This window comes from Cyrtonyx montezumae, unplaced genomic scaffold (genome assembly GCF_038088225.1).
Source record: "Cyrtonyx montezumae isolate F1298 unplaced genomic scaffold, pur_monq_1.0 scaffold_3, whole genome shotgun sequence".
In the NCBI taxonomy this organism is placed as follows: Eukaryota; Metazoa; Chordata; class Aves; order Galliformes; family Odontophoridae; genus Cyrtonyx; species Cyrtonyx montezumae.
Window position 1 is genome coordinate 54011752 of NW_027072034.1, and position 24028 is coordinate 54035779.

The 24028-nt window shown below is 41.9% G+C and overlaps 1 protein-coding gene across 1 annotated transcript in view; it reads left to right on the forward strand.

The window, feature by feature from the left end:
• The first annotated feature begins 16353 nt into the window (after positions 1-16353).
• Positions 16354-24028, forward strand: part of LOC136051919 (amine oxidase [flavin-containing] A-like) — a 45942-nt gene continuing 38267 nt past the window's right edge. The window contains exon 1 of the mRNA XM_065741625.1: positions 16354-16456. Coding sequence (XP_065597697.1) covers positions 16411-16456 — 46 coding nt within the window. The 5' untranslated portion in view covers positions 16354-16410. The remainder of the gene's footprint in view (positions 16457-24028) is intronic.

A 24028-nucleotide genomic window follows, 5' to 3' on the forward strand; every position in this document is an offset into this window, starting at 1 on the left:
CTTTATTGTCACTGGTTTGGCTTAGATAGCTTCCTTGCTGTTAATAAGTAGCTAGGGTCTATCACTATGATTTTTATTCATATTCTGGGAACAGGAATGTTAATTTTCTTAGCTTGTGAGGTATCTGTCATCAACTATTCAAAGTTTGTTACAGAAAGTATCTATAGTCGCTGATGTTAATTCTGTAGGCTAAGCTGAACCAGCTTGTGATTTGATTTTTCAATGTCTACATATAAGTCACCAGCATCTCATTTAAGATAGTGGCTGTCATAATAGCACATACTCTTGTTTCTCTTTCTAGATATAACTGAAATGGTAAGTTCCCCCAGGAAAGACTAATGCTGGCTAAACTTCTTCCTTGTATGTTTTACACTATGTAGTCTGTCACATTCCTGCTTACTCCCATATTTTCAAAATGTCTTATTTGCATGCCACTTAAGCCAAGGAAATGAACATCATTATTTTAATTAACAACTTCTGTGGAAGACCAGCAACGTGCTCTGCTGCTAGTGAGATCAAGAAACCTCAGAAAACTTGTTCCACTTGTATGAATCTTAGCATTGGTTGAATTTAAATGGAAACAAGTAGTCTCTTGCGGAGACAAGTAGTCTCTTGTTCACTTTTCCTGGCAACAGTTCTTCTAGGTCTACGTCACAGCCCATACTCTAAGCACTTAAGCACCCTGAGGAAGGGAGTCAAGATCTTGACTATGGTAGCCTCTTCCTCAGGTCAACACAGGGCTCTTGAGGCTTTGGGACAGGACTTCCTTTGCACAGTAGGATCCAACCCATCGCAACTACCTTTCTATGAGCAGTGTCAGCATGGACTGGATCTTGTAGGTCTTTTCCAACCTTGGTGATGCTATGATTACGTGATAGATCAGCATTATCCTCTACCCCAGCCTCATGGATTTTTTATCCCACAGGACCACATCCTGTCTTGGCCTCCACCACCACAATAGTGCCCATGGGATCTGACAAGAGTGTCTCTGGCAGGATCCATCCAGGCTATGCAAGGGTCAGACAAGGGACAAGGAGGTTAATGAAAAGAATGCTGTAGTTAGTGTCCAGATGGCCTGGGGGACAGTTCTTGCTGCTGTCTCCAGGAGATAACTTGCTGTTTGCTTTCCCAACTGTGTCTGTTCCTGTCTGGAAAGCAACACCTGCTTTATAGTACCTGTCTTATAATACCAACACAATACAGTAAGTGGATCTTGAATAATGTATTTGCAAATATTGTATAAATATTTTATATGTCATTTAAACTGTGATGTGGTTTGGAAATAAAGAAGGAGAGCATATATTACAGTTGAGTATTAGTATAAGTGCTGCAAATTAATGTGAAAGGAGATCTGTATTTTTAATTGTCATGAAACATCTTGTTTTCAGAAGCTTACTCCTGAGGGTGCCATACATTTTTATATAAATGATTATGCTTGGGCAGAAATCATAATTGCATTACTGGAAACGCTGTGTTTTTGTGCTAGCTGCCTCAGGCTTCACTGTAGAGAAACGGGAATAAAGAAAGCAACCCTTGAAAGCTCAGGATTTCTCTTCTAAAAGGCATGCCAGAAATCTGGGGTATTTTTTCCAAGTTACTACAGCTGATGGATTCTCCAGAGGGGCATATGTCTGCTCTCAAACAAGTAGAGCAAGTACTGCCAAATATTGTGACTCCACCAAAATCTTTGTAATTAAACCTTTAAAACCAACAGTGTAGAAGAAACAATATAATTGCTATTCTTCTTCTTTCTCTTCTCTTCTCTTCTCTTCTCTTCTCTTCTCTTCTCTTCTCTTCTCTTCTCTTCTCTTCTCTTCTCTTCTCTTCTCTTCTCTTCTCTTCTCTTCTCTTCTCTTCTCTTCTCTTCTCTTCTCTTCTCTTCTCTTCTCTTCTCTTCTCTTCTCTTCTCTTCTCTTCTCTTCTCTTCTCTTCTCTTCTCTTCTCTTCTCTTCTCACCTTGCCTTCCTTTTTAACTGCCAGACTATTTCATGACTTTGCAATACCTGTCCGATGGTGTTTGGACAGATGCAGTCTATAATTCTGGAAACTGTAGGAAAGAAGATTCATATACCCAACTATTTGGGAGCACCTGAGGCAAAGTGGATCCATTCTGCCACCAACCCATATCTCTGGTCATCAGGCTTCACTCATCAATAGCTTTTGTGACAGGCATGACAGAGATACCTCCACAGCAAAACCCTTTCCTTTAACTGAGCTTCACCTTCAAGGGTAGCTGGAGAATAACTACAAAGCCACAAAGAGGTCCTTTCTCTCAGCTAACAAACTGTCATAGGGCTGGAGCACTGGGGCAAGAAGAACATCACATTCACAAGTTGCTGGGTATCACAAATGCCCAACAATCCTTCCAGAGTGCCAGTGGAGAAGAGGGATGAGCAGATGCAGAGGCTCTCCATGAAAGGTGAGTTCTCCTCCCAGGCATGCAGAAAGACCAAACTCATTGCTTGGTGACACTAAGTCTCAGGAATGCAACATGGCTGCAAATGCCCATGAAGTGAATCATCTTTGTGTAATATTGCAGCATTTTATGTCCCAATTTATGTAGATGAAGCACGTCCAAAGATGCATGAAAATGGAAAAATAATTGGGGAGAACTATTGTGTTTATAAACCTCAAAGGCTGACATTACCATGACATCTGACTTTGTGGAAGAATGTAGGTTGCCTCTAAATTGGGCTTATTCTTCTGACAGTAAATAAAAACCTATGCCATGAGCTGTGCGTGCTGAATTATACATGGAAAAGTGCCACCTTATTGCAGTGCATCATTTAAATCACAGCTTTGCATTACCAGTTCGATTATTAGACATTAGTACTGCCTGCACGATGCCCAAAACACTGTATTTACTACAGAATACAGGAAGGGTCAGGAAAAGTACGTTTTTCTTTCTTGCTTACTTTTGCGACAGTATGCAATGTGGGAACATGGTTTCTATTCGTGGAAATTAGAGAAAGGTTCAACTAAATGCTGCATTAATTGCTCTAAAAAAGGATTTACATCTCCTAACAAAAAATCAGCAATAAAGACTTACAGGAAAATGAAATATTAGTTAATCCAGAATTTAACAGGTACTCCAGGATTTTGATGTTTTCTACCTTCATACCATGACAGCTACAAGATTAGACAGGAGAAAAGCATCTTTGCTCCTTTCTTCCCCCGCCTTTTTTTTAATAGATGCTTAAAAATACCTTCTGGAATAGATTTCAGATAAATAGCCAGAAAACCTATTAATTAACTATCTAAAATTCTTCATTTTTTGTTATTACTATTGTTTGTTTGTTTATAATAGTCTTTTCCTTTTCTGAATCAGCATTTTCATTTGGCTTTGTCAGCTTCCAGTGTAACAGATTGTGGAAGTCCTACACGTACATAAGCACTGTATTCTATATTCCTTCTAATGTGTCTTTGAACCCAGAGGTTTTGTGTGCACAAAGACACATGTGAATAACTTTTTTTTTTAAATGCACTTGCATTTCCTACTACAGGAATCCAGGAATGAGAATGAGATTTTTGCTGCAGTCATCACTGCTGTTTACTAGATATAATCTTGTCTCGCAGTTTGACAGGCTGACAGCTGGCAACTATCAAAGCATAGGTAAAGCTAGAAGTTGGAGAGCTACCTGAGCTATCCACATATCTCAAACTAAAAACCAGTCCCACATGATTTATTTAGACAAACATCAATGAGGAATTTCCCAGAGGAAGCAAAGTAAAATCAGCCAATCTCTATTAGGGACAATAGTAGGAAGGAAAATAATAGTAAGCAGGAAAATACAATATACAAAAAATACACTCTTCTCTCTGTGAAATGTAGAAAGCCAGAATGTCTTCTTGATAGACAGGTGAAGTCAAGTGAGTTGAGTTGTACACAGTTACTCTCTCTTATTTGGCCAGACAATAAAGGAAGCTTTTGGTTATGGCTGTCCTAGAAATTAATCAGTAATATCTTTTCACATATGGTTTTGTTGAAAGTGTTTAGTCCATCCAGATACTTAAGCAAAGCCAGATGTGAGGCAATGCCATTCCAAAGGGCCAGAGAAGTGGTCAGTTGAATGACCATCCCCACATCAGACTGATGGCTTAATGGATCCAGGTCTACGGAGGGTATCCTGAGAGCAAGTGGCTCAGCTCCTGTGTGATGGGGAAAGTGGAGAGGTGGCGTGGGCAGGCAATCGCCAAGGAGGAGGTAATCACATTTGTCCTTACGTGTGGGAGTGGCCTTGAGCACCTCCAGAGTTGGGGCAACACAGCTTCTCTGGGCAGCTTGTGCCAGTGTATCACTGTTCTCTGGGGAAAGAATTTCCTCCTAACATCTAACCTAAATCTCCCCTCTTTTAGTTTATAGCCATTCTTCCTTGTCCTATCACCATCAGACCATGTAGAAAGTCAGTCTCCCTGTTGCATATAAGCTCCTTTAAGGACTGGAAGGCCACAGTGAGGTCCCCCCAGATCCTTCTATTCTCCAGGCTAATGAGCCCCTCTCACTCAACCTGTCTTCATAGGAGAGGCCTTCGATCATCTTCATGGCCATCCTCTTGACCCATTCCAACAGCTCCACATCTTTCTTGTGCTGGGGGTCCCAGTCCTGGACACAGTACTCCAGATTGGGCCTCACGTGGACAATAACTTTCCCACTTCATTGCATAGCTCTAAACAACATATATACCAAAAAATCTCACTCTTAATTGAACATAATCTACATTTTTTAACAGATGAACAACTATTCTTCTTCTGGGAAAAACATAAAAAGGCTAGCACAGTCCTGATAGAATAATATTTAATATATGGGATTATTTCCAATCAGATTAGTCACTAAGGGATCTATCTGTGATCAGCACACCTTAGACAAAAGAGCCTGAGGAGATCCAGGTGTGAACTAAAAAAGCTTCCTAGTGCAATGCAAACAAGCCCAGCTCTTTCATGGAGTTGTGGTACAAACAGGCACAGAAAAAAATGCAGCAGAATTTACAGGGAGTGGCTCACACTAATGCCAGTATTCTAGCCCATAAATGCACAGGAATTGCGCACCCCAGGATTTATTGTGGTTTTGCTTGTTCTGTGCTTTCCTATCTCCTGTCAGCCACTGTTCCATCATTACATGAATATTTTCTCAGGAAAATGTTTGTAACTGAGTGTCAGCTCCTTACAAATATGTTTGAGAGCCAGATCAATTGCAGAGGAGGTAAAATTCTCCTTTCAAGAGACTCAGTGATATACTGTTGGATAAATTGCAATGCCTGCAAGTAAAATGTTCCACAGGTCAAAAGTTCAGGCAGATATAAAAGTTCACGTACATTATGGTTCTGTAGTTCAAAGAGCACATCTTCATACTAAGAGGAAACATGCCAAACTGTTTATTGCTGTAGGATCATTTTAATCACTCTATAGTATTCAAGATAGAGAAAAAGTGTCAGAAGACAAAATCCAGAGGGCACCCCATAAGATATATGCTTACCAAAGCATTGAGCAAATGACACACAGAAATAGTCATCACACTGAAGTGTTGAATTACATGAGACAAGTGGCTCCAGGGTAAGCACCCCAGATTACTACAGGCTGGTGAGGTTGCACAAACTGTTCATAGGGCACCTGGCTTCTCCTTGGCTGAGATGCACTTTTCCAATGGCTCAGGAGCACAAGGTACCTGCGATGCTCCTGCATTGAAAGCCCTGTGGAGGGATGCACAAGCCATCTGCAGCCTGGTTGTGAGGGTTGGTGAATGCAGAAGAGGGATGCTGGGCCATTAAAGAGGGTCCTGAAGAAGGTCATGAATATGCTCAGAGGGCTGGAACACTTTTCCTATGAAGACAGGCTGAGGGAGTTGGGCTTGTTGGAGAAGTGTCCTCAGAGCTCTCACTGCAGCCTTCCTATATTTAAAGGGAGATCATAAATAGGAGGAAAATAAACTCTACACGAGTAGACTGTGACAGGACAAGGGAGAATTAGGTTAGATGTTAGGAGGAAATTATTTCCCAAGAGTCAGTGATGTGCGGGCACAGCTTCCCAGAGAAGCTGTGGTGCCCCATCCCTGGAAGTGCTCAAGGCCAGGTTGGATGGGGCCCTGGGCATCCTGAGCTGGTGGGGGACAGCCCTGCACACAGCATGGGTTGGGTTGGGTGAGCTTTGAGGTTCCTTACAACCCAAACCACTCTGATGCTATGTTTTTATGATAGCAAAGTCTTCACTGCCCTGACCAGACACATCCCCTGGTACACACACAGTGCACTGCACACCTGTGCTAAGGGCAGCAGCAGCACATAGATAAAGCTGCCTCCTGCTACTGCTGTACACACATTTCACATGGCATTTGGCCCTAAGTAAATCAACATCCCAGAGGCAAGCAACTCCTATTTGAGAGCAGTTCTCTTGTCCTCCCTTTCAGTCACCTCAATGCTACAAATTGAACATTGATTGCTCTGCTGCCTGTATCCTATGCAGCCCTTGAGGGCCCCAAAGACTCACACTGCTTGCTGTGTATAATTGAATGCTGCAGGGCATCAGCACGGCTGCATACCTGTTTATTAATCATGAAGGTTTATGCAGCCAGCCACTTCCATTCGCCTTCTGGGATGATCTTTTTTGAAGCTGGCAGAGGCTACTACTCTGAGAAACTACATAAAGTGGTGGTGTCAGTGGGTATCAGCACAGGATACAGACAGGTTTTTTTCTTAGACTGGAAACATGTTGCCTTGCTTACCTTGATCAGCAATTCATTTCAGGTTGTTTTTTTCTACCTTTTTTTTCCTGAGACGCCTTTTCACTGAAGCAGTAAGTAGGATTCATTGTTTACCAACTGGCATGGAGAAAAACAGTCGGTAATATTCTAGAGCACTTTTTGATATCACCAGATAAGTGGTAGTGACTGTCATAGAACTAGTAAGGTAAAACATTTACACCAGAAGATAATAAAAATTACTAGAAAGTCTTAGGAATTCAACCCATTTTTTTCACAACTGTTAGTTACACAACCTGCTAATTTTATGCTTTGGCCAATTCCTAATAATTTATTATCCAAATTTCTAGGAAGAAAGTTAACTCTATCCCAGCCAAAACCAAGACAGAGTAATGTTGCTGGTCACAAAGGATGTGCTTCTCTCTAAGTCAGACTTACAGATGGGTTTGATGCTATTCCCAGTGTTTGTTTTAACACCTAAAATTATTGTTTAGATGGATGACACTCTTTTAGGGACCAGGATTATCTATTTTGGTTTACAAGCAGGAGAATAGATATTATTTACTCAATTAGAAAAGCAATTCCTCAGATAACACTGGAAAGAATGATGAATCTACAGGGTAACCTCCAGTCAGAAACTTGTTGAAAAAGCTGAAATAAGCCCTTCTGCCTGTCTCAGTTCAGCTGCCTGACAGACATGGGGGAATGTGTCAGTGTGCTGGATTTCTACCTAGTAGTGCTAAGGGTTGGCTCTTTCAGTAGTGCTAAGGGTTGGCTCCAGCTAGACAGTTCCTGGGGTCAATTCACAGGCACAGGAGAAAGGGCTATGATCCCCCAAGCCCCTGCTGCGAATTTGCTTCTTGGGAGAGGTACTGGGCTTTGTATGTTCAGTGAATCACTCACTAAAACTAGAAGGGACACAAAGCTGTCCACATGGCTTCACCTGACTGGTTCCTATACAGGATTTTCAGAGAACAGCTTTTATTTCTTTTTGGATGCCTTCTATATGTTTCCAGCTCTGTTTTATCTGCTAGGCAGTACGAGGACACGACCAACTTCTCTGACCTACTTTAGCAAAAGTTTTTGATGTGTTGTGTTGTTGTTTCGAAGGTTGGAGTTCAGTGGCTGTAACTGGACTCATTATTCTGTCTGGTGCTTCCACCAGGCTTTTCCTTACTCTCAGTTTAGATTTTATTCTACTTCTCTGCTTTTTAACTGCTTCCACTAATGATCTCCACTGATCTCCCTATATCCCTGTAATGACTGTTCTGCTTCCAACATCCTGCTTAAACTGCAGCCAGGCTTTGTGATCTCTAACCAATTCTGCTTCAAATGGACTATCACAGATTGTTGTTACATCTTATGCAACCTTTGATCTTATCTTGAATTATACCAGCAATCCATGAGATGTGTACAAACCACTTTCCTATGGAGATGGTAATTAGAGAAACAGTATCAGCAAAAGTGCACTGTAAAACTGATGTATAAGAACAACCTGATAGTGTGATGGTGGTGAAGGACACACAAGAAAAACTTGATAGCAGCTTTGATTCTGCACAATATAAGTCCATTTCATGTGCCCTAACGAACAAGAGCAAAGTTCAGCTCTTCACATGTAGTCATATCTTCTAGCTGGTCCATACATTGGGTTATGCAATCACGCTCCTCTCCAAAGGTCAGGAAGTATGTGTGTGGTATCTGAAAGGCAATTCTAGGCAAATCAGCAGGATCTGCAGAACTAAGAATGGAATGGAAGTCTGTTTAATGCACCCTCGGAAACAGAGCATGAGTCTGGGCTACCTAAAATGTACAGGTTAAATGTAAAGCCCATGCCTGGTGAGGAACTGAATCAGAGAGGGAAAGTGCATCTCTCCCTATTTCCAGAGGCAAAAGCTGCACCATCATGGCTACACCATTCCTATTTTGGATCTTCGAATGCATTTTGGTCAAAACACTTGCGGGTACCCCTCACGGGCAGCTGATTGGATAGCCCCTTTCTGAGATGACCAAGCACACTCTGTAACAGTGGCATCGCCACTTTGCCTCCATCTTGCTCCTTCTGCTGCCCAATAGAGGCACAGTAGATGCTACCCAGCCAGCTCCTCACCTGCAGAGGTAGACAGAAGTTGTTCTAGCAGTCTGAGCAGTGTCTGGACTCCAAAAGTAGCACTAAGTCTCCCAGAGGACTTATTCAACTTTAGATTGTTGAAATCATTTCAGACAGCTTCTTTTGTTTGAAAGCAAACAAAGACATGCGCATATATATCTGAAATTCTTATAACTACAGCCTATGAATGTTTTTTTGTCTCAGAGTTATTAAATCCCTTTATAGACAAATGAGCTACAAAAATAAATTAGAGAGAACGAAAAAGACTTCATGTCCATCTTAACAGAACTAAGATACATAATTAGACAAAGGCTAGTGAGTTAAACAGATTTAAAAGGAGTTACCAGCATCACTTTCTTAGTCATATCTTCTAGCTTTAACTTGAATCGCTTCCATTTGTACTGATAACATGTCAGCTCTCTGAAACTATACTTCTCTCCAGTCTCATGTTAAAAAAATAAAATATATGTGAGATTTGAAAGTTTTTAAAGGCATCAGTAATGTTTGATGATCTGGTAGTACAGCCCCCACAAGATGTTTATCAAGAGGTTTTCTGAAATCTGTATGTGCCACTGTAATGGAATATAACTAGCTATTAAATTATAAAGATATCTAAAAAAAAAAAACAACAAAAAAAGAGCAAACAACAAAAAAAATAAAACAGTTGTTTTCTTTCAGAAAATCTGTAATAGGAGAAGACTCAGTTGTCAGAATGAAAAATGAGCTTATCGCAATTCATATACTTCTTCACAAGTGCTGTATCCTCACCCTGTCTATAGCCATGTGGGAGAATCACCTCTCTGTGAGTGAGCTGCCTGGGAATATTGGAGTTCTTCTGATATATGGAGATTTTGGCTTTGTGTCATCCAGTGATACAGCCTATCCCATGCTTATAACATGTTGCTTGAATTTTCAGTATCAGTTAACAATATTTGAAAGTTTTGAAACTACACAAAAAGAAGAATTTGGTGCTGTTAAAAATCAGTAACAACTTTAGTCAGACTGGGCAACCACTTAGGAAGGCTACTTTTACAAGCACTTTTTTTATAAGTAATACAGTTTCCTGTCTAGACTCTTATGAATGTTGTGTCCGATATGTCTAGGTCTGTTGTATTATAAAATCAAATATGGTGTTGGAAATGTGGTGTTAGGGTTGTGATCAAAGGCGCAGAGTTGAGTTGGAGGCCTGTACTTAGCAGTGTTCCTCAGGGATCAGTGCTGGGTTCAGTCCCATTCAACATCTTCATCAGTGACCTTGATGAAGGCATAGAGACCACCCTCATCATGTTTGCTGATGATACAAAGCTGGGAGGAATGGCTGACATGCTGGAAGGCTGTGCTGCCATTCAGCGAGACCTGGACAGGCTGGAGAACTGGGCAGAGAGGAACTGGATGAAGTTTAACAAGAACAAGTGTAGAGTCTTGCACCTATGGAGGAATAACCACATGCACCGGTACAGGCTGGGGGTGACCTGCTGGAGAGGAGCTCTGAGGAGAGGGACCTGGGTGTCCTGGTGGATAACAGGCTGGCCATGAGAAAGCAGTGTGCCCTGTTGGCCAAGAAGGACAATGGGATCCTGGGGTGCATTAAAAAGAAGTCAGCAGGCCGAGGGAAGTGATCGTCCCCCTCTACTCTGCCCTGATCAGCTTCTTTTGTTTGAAAGCAAACAAAGACATACACACATATATACCTGAAATTCTTATAACTACAGCCAATGAATGTTTTTTTTTCTCAGTTATTAAATCCCTTTATAGACAAATACTCCTCACCTGGAGTATTGTGTCCAGTTCTGGGCTCCCTGATACAAAAAGACAGGGATCTTGAAAAAGTCCAGTGGAGGGCCACAAAGATGATATATGGTGGGGAACAATTCCCTGATGAGAAGTGGTTGAGAGACCTGGGTCCGTTCAGCATCGAAAAACGAAGACTCAGAGGGGATCAGATCCATGTCTATAAATATCTAAGGAGCAGGAGGCAAAGGGATGAGGCTGGACTCTTCTCAGCAGTGTGTGGCAATAGAATGAGGGGAAATGGCCACAAACTGAAGCATAAGTTCTGCACAAATGTGCATGGGAACTTCTTCCCAGTGCAGTGACGGAGCAGTGGCACAGCTGCACAGAGAGGTGGTGGAGTCTCCTTCTCTGGAGACGTTCCAGACCCACCTGGACGCCTACCTGTGCAACCTGGGCTAGGGAGCTGCTTTGGCAGGGGGTTGGACTCCATGATCTCTGGAGGTCCCATTCCAACCCCTACAATTCTGTGATTCTGTGAAATATTTTACAGAATGAAATTACTGATACTATACTATCACTAGAAGAAAACATATATATAACTCTCTGGTGGTTAAAACTACCTACAATCTCTAATTCTAGTCCTCTGAGGCAAAATATCTCCAGACAGTATGTAAGTTTTCTTTGGGCAACAGTGAACCTCACTGTGTGCATCTGATGACTTTTCCCTTAGGGAATAAGCCTCAGCCAGTATTGTTATTCTATCCCTTCTGTCACAGAGCAGCACTTTGAAATTTGGATAAACGTTTTGAATATATTTGAATAGATTTCCTTGTGGACATTAAAGGTGACCTTTTGATCATGGCTTTAAGAAATCTCCTGACATTCAGTCACCTGTTCTCCCCACCCCTACCCAAATTTTCCAGACTCTCAAATGCAGCACAGCCATGAGTGATTCATTCTGCATGCAGCACAGCAGATGGGACCAGTGTCTCTGAAGCAGAGCAGGAGATGGAAAGCAAATGATTTAAGTCTAGTACATAATCCATCCCTGAAGAGCAGAAACTTTGCCAATAATAGGGACTGGTTTGAAGCCCCTCTTCCCATGGCCCCGTGTGCTGCATCCTACTGCCACTGCCTCACTCTTGGGATAGAGAGCACCTGGGAACAGAGAGGGTAGGAAACATGAGTCAAGGAGAGGGTTAAGTGCTAGATTTTTATTGCCTGCAATAATTGCCTGGGTTATTCTTCAGAAGGTTACAGTGATAAGATAAAAAATAAAATAAAATCTAATCAAATGTTAATAACCATAAGTGATGATAAATTGCTTCAAGATGCTTATTCATTGATTAAAGCTTAGTGCAGGGCTTGAAATAAAGATATCCAGGAAGCTTCAAGCCTCCGTAATTGTTGAAAACATGCCAATAAAGATGAATAATGATGAATAAACTTCTCCCAGCCATATTTGTGTGCAAAAGCCTTTTTCATAGTGGTTAAGACTATTTTACCATATGGTGATTCTTTCCTGATAGTTTTGGACACATCTATGTAACAAAGTGGACTTGAAAAACTAGGAATATCCAACCCAGTCAATAAAAATGTCCATTAATGCTCTACAATACTGTTCACATCTTGATTCTTACCAGTTTTACCAACATCTTGCAGAATCTCTTTACCATTCCTCCTCTTAAGACTATTCCTGTTGGTTGAAATATCTATGTATCCAAAGAACCAGAGAGAGCCGTAGAGATGACAAACATCTCCTGGGAGACTCAATGAGGATATGGAAATATGGTGGAAGTTCAAGACCTACTATCCAGTGTTATATTCCCAAAATACCTCCAACAGAAGAGTTCAAGAGACATGTTTTCCAAAAGAGCCAAGCTGGAAAACAAACAAAACACCCAGGGTGCACTGTGATGGTACAGGTGTAGCTAACACCCTTTGAAAATGTGAGAAGTTCCAACTCAATATTAGGAGAAACAGCTCCACTGTAGGGGTGGTCCAACCTTGGAGCAGATACTCAGGATCTCCATCCTTCACTCTATTCAAAACTAAGCTGAACAAGCCCTGAGACACCTGCTCCAGGGGGATCAGCTTTGGGGAGGAGGCAGGACTGCCTCTTCTTTTGTACTTGGGAACATGTTTTCTCTATTTCCATTTTCACAAATACATTGGAGAGATTTTGACTGGGGGTTGTTTGTTTGGATATTACTTATGGAATTTCATAAAATAGCATTTCCTTTTCTTTTCTACTCATAGTACACAACAAAGTGTATTTACATGTGATATTTTACCATTTATCATGTTTATTAGTGATAAAATCTATGGGAAAAAAATTACAGAGGACTCTGTAAACATTATTACTAATGTAAGCTAATTGAAGATCTAAAATCTACTGTAGTACTAGGATACTGTTCCAAAATGGAAAACTGCTCTTACAACATACTGTATCACCTACAGATGAGGCTTGAAGTTGACTATCATGTTGCATATCATATACATCGTTGCCCAACTAATGGGGTCATATCAGAGCTATGAAGTCTGATGTTTGGAAGAGTTTGGGGTTTTTTTTCTTGTGGTTTTTCATGTTCCAACTTGGTGTAAACTAGAGTATTAACCATGTAATTGCCAGAATTAAAATATGTTGGAATTTAGATTTAGGTGAATCGAGCTTTGCAAATAGCTCTGAAATTCTCTTGAGAGCTCATCTTTGTGCCTGCAAAGTAGACAATTAACACAGATCATGAACTAATGGCAAAATTTGAGCTGGTGGTAACACTGAAGTTGACAAGTTCTAGGATACTTCAGCTATCTCTACTGACATTGTTAAGATACAGGAAGTACATGGCTTTAGAAGTAGTCAGGAGGTGGCAATTCTGATCTTAACAGCAATCAGTCTTCTAGTCATAGTGCACTTATAGCACTATGTTTCTTTGTATTTATCTGCTGAAAGACACTCTTAAAAACATAAAGAACTAACAAATTCTAATGGGCACATCAATCAGTAACAGAGAATGTTCTTTATTTTGACAAAAGTAGTTTATTTTAATGCCAGCATATTTTGCCAAATTCTGTGTTCTGACACTCAAATGCATTGGCAAAATATGGTAGAAGTGACATCAGCAAGAAATACAAAATATCACTGCCTTCTCCAATGATTATGGCTGATTTGACTCATCATTTGGAATAACGATCAGATAGAAAAATAGCATGTGACCATGGCTACTGATAACATAACCTGAGATATCTGACTTCTTCACATCAGTAACTGATTGGCAAAACAAAGAACTTGATAACATCATTTATTTTTGGATACTTTTCTTTCTGTTTGGCTAAGAAATTGGTGCATCTTGGCTCATTCTTATATGACTGTTTTTTCACTGCTGACATAGCTGTGATGTCAAGTGAAAGTCCTGCACATTTATATATGTGGTTGTTGGGTTTTTTTAATTGTTAATTTGTTTTCTTGGTAGATATCACACTTGTGATACTATATATCTTCATATTAACAATTATACATGTTTCCCAAGCTCAGTGAATTATTACTGAAACTCATTCGCTGAAGCAGCCATAAATCAACTAGACATATTGCTAGGATGCAATTTCAGCAATAGTAGTTTCCTACACTCACCCTCCAGAGTTGCTCACTGTTTGTTTTTTGTTCTTGTTGTTGTTGTTTTGTTGTTGGTGGTGTTTTTTTGTTTTTTTTTTTTTTGTTTTTTTTTTTTTGGTAGTACATAAGGAATGGGTCCCACTGGTGAGCATTTCTTTATTAGTTTTGAGCATCAATTAACTTCTTTCCAAATCAAATTTTACCAGCCTGGCAAACATTATGTATGTATTTTGTACTTTGATGTCATCTCTATCATTAGAACTGAACTAGGTAAAGCCATGTGAATCTCTACTGCTCTTTAACAAGCCAGCTGCAGCTGCATTCAGCAGCAGAGAATTTTTGGCAACCTCATCTTTCATCTAGTTATCTAGATGCACACAAGTTTCCTCATTAGTGAAAAGAATGTTTCTGTTGCTCTCCACCCAACTTGGCTTCTGTATACTGAGGGAAGTGACAATTGGTGACGATTTTTGTTTGTTCAGTTCCCTGTGATCCACTCAGCAGGGCCAGCAAACTGTGAGAGCAGTTCTCCGTACCACTCTCAAGAAGCAGAGATGTTTTTTCCCCAGTGAGCACAAACAGCTGCTGGTGTGTTGCACTTGCTTTTTGAAAATACCCATCACTCACCATCCTGGGCTGTCCCCTCTAAGCTCACTTGACTCTGGCATGAAGCGGCAACAGTCTCAGTGACAATGAACTGCTGTGTCAGTCAGTAGTCTCCTTGAGAGCTATATGTCAGTTTTACATTAGCATCTGGCACTTGTGTCCCTCCACCTCTCTGGACTAGTACTGCACACCCACTTTTTATAGAGTAGAATCACAGAATCATTAGAGTTGGAAGGGTCCCTTAAAGGCCATCTGGTCCAACTCCCCTGCAGTGAACAGGGACACCTGCAGCTACATCAGGTTACCCGATCCAGCCTGACCTTGAGTGTCCTCAGGGTTGGTGTATGTGAACTGTTGAATCAGGGCCTGAAGCACTGCTGGATCAGCTGAGGTGAGCACTGAGTCAGCCGCAGGAGCACAGGTGAAGGCAATGCACTGTGTGACCGGAAGGGGTGCAGTCTGGCTCCACCTCTCCCAGACCCCACTTAAGGGCTGACCACCACTGGGGAAGGATCTCTTGTTGGAGATCCCCTCCTATGTGGAGTTCTGGGTGAGACTTTCCTAATTTACTGTTTGTCTTTATACCATTTGGATAAGCTATACAAAAATATAACATCCACCTTCATTATTTTGTGTGGGTACTATTCTTTTTGGGTATTCACCCTACAGATGGGGAATCCACCACCTCTCTGGGCAACCTGTGCCAGTGCCTCACCACCCTGATTGTAAAAATAGTTCTTCCTTGTGCCTGGTCTAAACCTCCCATATTTTAGTCAGAAACCATTTTCTCTTGTTCTGTTATAAGACTGTGCTCAAGAGTCTGTCTCCTTCTTCCTTATAGCCCCCCTTTAGATTCTGGATACTTCTAGATAGCAGATATTTTTCAAATACCTATTTCTACTTTGGAAGAACTATTCTGTCTCCTATTCTCAACCCTCATGGAGATTAGTGGTTTTGTACGTATTTTTGCCTCTAGTCACTGTGGTCTTGCATTGGCATAATTAGAACAAATCAGAAGCCATAATTATTTCAGCTGTAGGAAAGTCAAAGCATTTCTGTGAGCACTGCCTGTGTAGCATCATAATCCCATTCATTCCTTTGGTCCTACTCAGGTATGGAGGTGATAGCGAAACCTGATATCTCCCAGAACTTATATCAATATTTATCACGAAGTGGCATTAGGATTTCCTATAATTATGTGAATTTTAAAGGTCTTCTGTGTTTACCTGGAAGGCTATACACAGGTGGTCTGCCTATTTTTTCTACTTAGCTGCACAGAGATGACATTTACACTTCAGCAATAAAAGCGGGCGAGCTGCAGGATGTACCACGGCCTCAACACCAAAGCGTAGTAGTACAAGTACAAACAGAACTGCTATTTTTCCAACCAGCTGTTATTGCGGGCATCGTCGGGGTGAACGCGTGAAGGTTAATGCTTCATTCTCCATCTCTCTCTCTCCGCGAGAGCCGACCGCCCCGTCGGGCCGGGAGCGTGGAGAACAGCGGGAGGGGCGGGGCTTATCGAGGCCACGCCCCCTGGCGGCTCCCATTGGCGGGCGGGACGGCGCGGCTCTGTCCTCCCGCCCGCGGGGAGCGGGTCCCGAGCCGCCGCCGCGGAAGGGTGGGTTGAGAGCAGCGGCCGGAGCAAGCGGCAGAGCTATGGTCGAGTCGTACGACGTGGTGGTGGTCGGGGGCGGTATCTCAGGTGGGTCCCAGAGGGCGCGGAGTCGGAGCCCAGCGGGACGTCCCCGTCGGGAGCGGTCCCGGAGCTCATCCGGCGCTCGGTGGCTGGGGCTGCGGAGCGCCCGCCTGAGTGCCCGGGATGGCCCCATCCCTGCGGGGGATTGGGCGGTCGTTTGTGCGAGGTCGGGTCTGCGATGGCTCCGAGTCCACACATAGGGAGGGAAAAAAAGGAGAAAAAAATCCATATGGGCGTCTTAGGATGTGTCCGCTTCTCGTGGGGGGTTTGTACTTTTCGCTCGTCAGAGGGGACACTGTAGGAAGAGGTGACTTTCTAACGCGTACAGGTGTGGAAAAGTGCAGGGATACGCGCTGGAGGGTTCGCGTTCTTAGAATGATGTTTTTCGTCGGTGCTTCTTTGGGTTGCTCGTGCAGGGCGGGTGTTGGTGCTCTTTTGCGAAGTGCTGCAGAAGGGCGGCCGGGAATACCTGCGCAGACGGGTCGCTCGCTCGCTACAGGTGGTGTTGTTGAGAGATAAACTATGCAGGTGGCCAAGTTCCCCACAGCGATGGGTGCTTCCCTCCTTACCAGGACAGTGAATCCCAAAATATGGCTCAGATCTGATAAGATCGATTTGTTTCATGGTCTGATAGTGATTGGACAAGGGAGAAAGGTTTTGAGCTGAAAGAGGGAAGATCTAGGTTAGATATTAGGGGGAAATTCTTTTCCAGAGAGCGGTGATGCGCTGGCACAGCTGCCCAGAGAAGCCGTAGTGCCCCATCCCTGGAGGCACTCAGGGTCAGGTTGGATGGGGCCCTGGTGCTGAGCTGGTGGGGGGCAGCCCTGCCCATGGCAGCGATTGGAGCTGTGTGGGCTCTGAGGTCCCTTCCAATTCAAACCATTCTCTAATTCTGTGATGAAACTGTAATGATGTGATACACAAAGCAGCGTGTCTATTTGGTTTTACCAGATGCCTGTGTAGCATAAGTCATTTGGTCATCATTTTCAAGGTTCCTGTAAGGCATGTAGTCCACTTAGGGAATTACCACCCAGAATGTGTGATCTCTATATGGTTTCTAGGGCCCTGAGAAGCTTTTCATCCCTTGAGGGAACCTTGCTCCTCTGGTTTTCTAATCTACAGTAGTGTTTTGGAATAGTGCATTTCTATTTGATACTTCAACTTATAGAGTGAACATCTGTAGACCAGTTCAGAACACTTCCTGGATTAAAGCCTACTGTCAAATCTAAAATGGATCCAGGCAGGAAATTTCAAGGTGTTTCAGTCCCCGAAAATTTGTCAGAGGCATTAGGAGGACAAGTAAACATCTTAACACTCTTGAGGTACAGGAACGTTTTTCTTGCCAATGGAAACCCTTATGTCATACCAGTGGCATAGTTTACCTCTTAAGGATTTGGACATACATCACTTAAAGAAGGCGCCTGTAGAAAAATGAACAATAAATGCCTTATTTTATAATTAATCCATCTTTAACACAGAGTGCCAATTGTAGCTGGACACAATAATTCCTGTCAGCTGTTGGTTTTTTTTTTTTTTTTGCCTTTCACACAGCTGCTCTGTCTGTACCAAGATACCTCCCTCAGCTATGGATGAAGTGCTGATTTCTGGTCTTATAAACATGCATCTAAGGTTTCAATTCTGGTCAGATAAACAGTAAAATATGCTCCAGTATGGGCAGGATTTCCCACTCTACGTCTCTCTCATCTCAGAGTTGACTTGCTGCTGCTTGTTTCTCTGAAGAGCCAACTGCAAATGTATCATCTGATGAGGTTACTCTCTTCTCTGCTACTGTTATATCCTTAATACTCGTTACTTGATGTTTGCCAGAAATGCTAGGAAACATTGGGATAAACCAGTTCTTTAATACATGAAATGTGTGTGAGGGATAAGTAAGCTGCTTGCTATGCTGTGAGAGCTTCCCAGTAGCAAGACAGTAGCTTTTTAAAGTACTCATACAGTGCCTAGCAAAATACGTCTCAAATCCTGACTGGCACCTCTGGGAGTATCTGTTTCTTGGAGTGAGGAATGGTCTTGAGAGAGAGTTTCTGTAAAAGCCAGTGCAATCTTCTTGCCCATCCTCTTGGTCTCTGTGTACACACACCTGTATGCAGTCACTGCAAGAGATACAAAATCAGCTCTGCACCTATAGGAAAGTAGAAGCTGGGTACCAAGGGTGCTTCATGCACTGAGCCCTTTGTGGAGGGAAGAACTCTGCTTTGGTGGCCTCTGCCACTGGGATCTTTCTGCTGTACTCTGTAGAGTTAGAATGTTCAAGCTGGCCAGACTGCCTGAGCAAGTACCTCCAGACTCTTGCAGAGAGAGAGCTGCAGAGCTTGAGCTTGATTCCTCTTTTTACATGGATGTGCACGTTAAAAGTGTGGATGGTGTCCAGTAAAGGTTCCAGGAACATGTTTGTGTCATGCTTAATGGATAGCGTCCACCTTCTACAGTTAACAGTAATTATAACATTTTATACTCAAGCATATTACATAAATCAATAACTGGAATTAAAGGCTTTCCTCATATCCATGGGGAATTCATATGTATATGCCTAGAATATTGTTTTCATTTTCTCTTCTGAGGATTTTCTAGTGAACTTCTAGTGAACAGAAGATGCTCTTCTGGTTTGAACTGATTCTGACTCTTTGGTTATGCAATTTAGTTTAGGTGTTTAGTCTGTGTTATTCCCCCATTTGTCAAAGGCAGCAAAATGATAGCATGTGACATACCATGGAATTATATCTTATTACCTGGTGGGGTTGTAAACCTGACATCCCATCAGAGAGTCCTCTGCTTCTTCAGGTAAGGGGCTATACGCTAGCTGAGAACTAGTAGAGGTTTATCCTCTATGTAGAGCAGTATTGATGGTCTCCAGAAGAGGTCCCTTCGTTAAGGAAGTCTTTAGGACAAGAGGTAATGGTAAAAGGTTGCACCAGTGGAGATTCAGATTAGATATTAGGAATCATTTATTCTCAGAAAGACCAGTGAGACAGTGGCCGAGACTGCCCAGGGAGATGGTGGAGTCACTGTCTGGAGGGGATGGTTTAAGAACCATGCAGATGTGGCACTGAGGGAATTGCTCAGTGGGCATGATGGGTGGTGTCCTACTTGACACAGTGTCCAATCCCAGCTCCACTACTTGTTCCCCAAGCTGTCCTTGATTACAGCGGTCTTGTTTTTTGGCACTATAACCCTAGGATGGGGCGTACCCCATTTCTTTGATACATGAGTTAAACTTACACGGAGCTCCAGCATGCTCACTCACTCTGTAAGGACTGCCTGTTAATGGTTGTGCAGCCCTGAATGCTCTGAGAGTTTTTACCAAATGCTTAGATATTTCAGCTTTTAAGATCTAGGAAATGACCTGTGTCAGGCTTTATACATAAGTATTTCCTCAGAGCTTTCCAACTAACCTTACTGGGGCATATTTTCCTAAGGATAACAAAATGAATTATATCAACTCAAAGGCTACCTCCTTGCCAAATTTCAAGTTGCTGCTGGTAGCACTTCCAAAACTGGAAATAAAAAAGAAAAGAAAAACTTGTTTCAAAAACTTTGGAAGGATGTTCGTTTCCTGAATGTTTAGAAATAGTCAGCCAATTTTGACGAAGATTTTCCAGCCAAAAAGAATCAGTGTAGGAACCACACCCTGAAATTTCAGGATTGAATTGGGTTGAAGTAATTCCAGATATTTATACAAACTGGTAGAAGAGCTCCTTGAGAGCAGCCCTGCTGAGAAGGACTTAGGGGTCCTGGTGGATGAAATACTGAACATGAGCCAGCAGTGTGTGCTTGCGGCTTTGAAAGAGCAACAGCATCCTGGGTTCCATCAGAAGAGGGGTGGCCAGCAGGGAGGAAGGTGACTGTCACTGATAGTGATAGGACAGGGGGGAATGGTTTTAAACTAAAGGAGGGAAGATTTAGATTAGATGTCAGGGGAAGTTTTTTTTACTGAGGAAGTGTTGAGGTGCTGATACAGGCTGCCCAGAGAGGTTGTGGATGCCCTGTCCCTGAAGGTGTTCAAGGCCAGGTTGGATGGGGCCCTGGACAATCTGACCTAATACTTGATCTAGAGATTGGTAACCCTGCCTGTGGCAGGGGGGTTGGAACCTTTAGGTCCCTTCCAGCCCAAGCCATTCTATGGCAAATAGTTCAAAATTGGGAAAAGAAGGGTATAAGCAAAATATCCCAACTTTTTCACTTGGAAGTTTGGAGTGTGTTTACATGTCAGTCTCACTTAACATATGAAATTTAGACATTGGCAGCCAGTTTATAAAACACATGGATAATTAAGGCCGATTATAAGCATAATGCAGAACGGGTATGTCAGGTATGGACAAATGTAGCCAAAAGCAGGCAAGTTGAAGGGAACTTATATGTAAATATGTTGGAAGAGTTTTCAGCACATTGCATTACAAGAACAAAGCACAAGGGAAATACTTCTGTAATTGAAACTTTCACTGACGATTGTCATTCTTTGATACAGACAGTTCTTATTTCAAAATAAAAACACATTTGTTCCTAGCTAGAAACAAGGAGATCTCATGGCTGAAGAAAACAGATGCTTGGATTTGCCAGCCACATGCAGGAATCAGCAGTGTTTTCTGTTGTGTTTATAGAGAAGTCCAAGGGCCACAAATTGTAGGGGAAGCTGAGATGTAAAAATGCTAGTAATTAGTCTTTATTTGAAATAAAGCATATGATATTCTATTAGATAGGTTTTAATTTCCCCTCCATGGAAGAGTACTTTGGCATTTCCTGCTCCACAATTTGTGATCGACAACCCCACTACTTGAGCTACCTACGCGTTGGCTGTGGATTTGGAGTGATATACTGAATAATGAGGAGATGCAGATTTTTCCTTTCTTGCTACATTGGCAGCACAATTTACTCTGTGTACTGCTCTATTTGTTTTGACAGCATACCAACCTGCTGGTGGGTGGTGGTGTCAGATAAACTGTCAAACACACAGTTACTGGTAGAAGATAAAAATCAGTTGCACCTGTGTAAATCTGGAGTAGTTTTCTGTAGTTCTTTTTTTCTAGTGCCACCTCCAGAATTTGTCCTGGAGAAGTGCAGTAGCTGTCTCCTAAAACATGTCCTGTGTTTCTCTCTTTATATGTGCCCTGTGCTGGGCTCTGGCTATGCAATTCATTCTTGCTTTCCTTCTGTATCCAACAGAAAATGTAGTAGTCAGGGATAGTACTGTCATTTGGAGCTGACATCCCAATAAGCCATGTTTTTGGATGCAGGAGTAAATGTTGCATAGAGCTCTCTGTTCCCCATGTACTGCTGGCCAGCTGAATGTTACTAGGTGAAGAATTCACTGCAGGAACAGAGCAACCCTCTTCCCCCATACAAAATGTTAAGGGCATTATGGACAGTGCTTACAAATAAGCCAGTTTTACAAATGCCAGTTTCTATTTGTCTCTTTCTTCATAACATGTTCTTATGCTTTGCTACATACAAAATCTTATGACTGTTCATTTTTTTTGTGAAGGCATGCCTTTGTGTTATGCTCACTGCAATATATTTAGTATTGGCTAAAACATAGTTGGGATGCTAAGTACAGAAATATTAGAAAATGGTGCAACACTGGCACAGCTGCCCAGAGAAGCTGTGGTGCCCCATTCCTGGAGGCACTCAAGGCCAGATTGAATGGGGCCCTGGGCAGCCTGAGCTGGTGGGGGGGCAGCCCTGCCCACGGCAGGGGTTGGGGCTGGGTGGGCTTTGAGCTCCCTTCCAACCTTAGCCATTCTATGATTGTATGATTCTATTTTCTTCTTCTTTCATCACGTTCTTCGTGTGGTTTTCTATGGTAAATATGTCACTTATAAACCTTACCTAACCCAGGTGGTAACCTAAGTTATCACATCTGATTCTGTTACTGTATGAATCATGTGCTCCTTTGGTTTCTGGTAAAAAGATAAAATAGTATATACAGCAATGTGATTCACTGATTAGCAAATTCATAATTCCTGAAAGTGTTCTTTAAATCTATGGCTTCTCCTTGGGAAGCAGGTTTTGCATCATGTCCCAGGCTTAGCTGCAAGTTGTTGGAAGTTGGCAAAGAATATTCCTGTTGGTTCAATTGTTCTGCAGTCTTAAGAGCATTATTTACTCCAGCAATCAAAGGAAACAGATGAGTATTTGAGGCATATATCAAAATATGATAGCATAATGAGAACAGGGGTTGGACAAGCTTTATGTCTCTCCCAGGAATACCAGTGCTGATGTTTTCAGTATTTGTGGTTTGATATTGATATTGAAATGATATTGATTATGGATTTGCAGCGATATGTTTTTTCATGGATTTATTTACCTGACAGATGCTGTTTAACTGATAGAAGTTTATTCTGCCTGCTGATCAAAGTAAAAAAAAAAAAAAAAATATATATATAAGCACCTTAGATGTTTCCATGAACTAGGTGGTATCAAACTACCAACATTTTCACATGTAAGGAGAAGGAGAATGTTCCCTTTTGAACTCTGTGCTAGTTAACTTTTTTTCTGCCTCTATTTTTGGGACATAAAGGAAGTTATACTGGGGAGAGATGTTTACTGCAGCCAGATTTTGGACTTGAAAATCACAGTGGGTATGTACGTAGGAGTGGAATCATCCTCTGAGTACAATTCCCTCTTCTTTATGTGCACTGTGTTTCTGTATGAGAAAGTGTCTTTGTGCCCTCTAGGACAGTTTACATCTGTTTAAAGTATTTGGACATTAGTGCCTTTGAAACTAGTGAGAGCGGCTTGCTCTTAGTTAAGCAGTGTACCCTGTGACAGAAAATACATGTTTCTTTATGGTAGAAATCTTAGGTGAATCAACAGGATTATGTCTGATGGAGGTAGAGGGAGAGAATTGATATATACAAGAATCTTTTATCTGAAAATGACAAATTGTATAATAAAAGCACCCAGTGCTGAATACATTACAACAGGGATAATGAAAAAGCTCATAGAAAGACCAAATGTAGGTTCTGACAAACAGGAAGCTAGTGGTGGTATTCTGGTGTTAGGCAACACTGAAAGGAGAAATGAATATAGCCAGTGCTGTGTATTCTTGCTTTTCTGTGCAAATTTAAGGTAGTGAAACTTCATTAATAAGGTTTTTTACTCCATTTCAGTGGTAATTTTAGATCCTGCAGACTTGTAGTATGGAAACAATACCTTCATTATCAGCCTTCTGTGTGCTGTTAATGATTTCTCTGGAGTAATCTGATGCAACTGAGTACATTTTGCCTGTGTTTTAAAACTCAAGGTGTGCAGAAAAATTTCAGTGAAAGCAATATTTTGTGGGGAAGAAGGAAAAAGAGAAAGAAGGGGAGATTTTACTCTATAGTCATGATAGAAATGTTTTGCATCTCTTATTGGCAGGTTTGTGTTTACTTGGCAAAGTGGCTTCGGGTTGAATAACAAGAAATAATTCTTAGGTGGCTGTTGCCAGATTTAATTACTCAATTGTATCTTGAAAAAATTAGGTTTTCCATCAGTGGAACAGCAAAAACAATATCAGTGTTAGCATGCTGTTACAGTGGAGCTTTAATGAGGATGTATTGACTACTGTCTTACTTTACT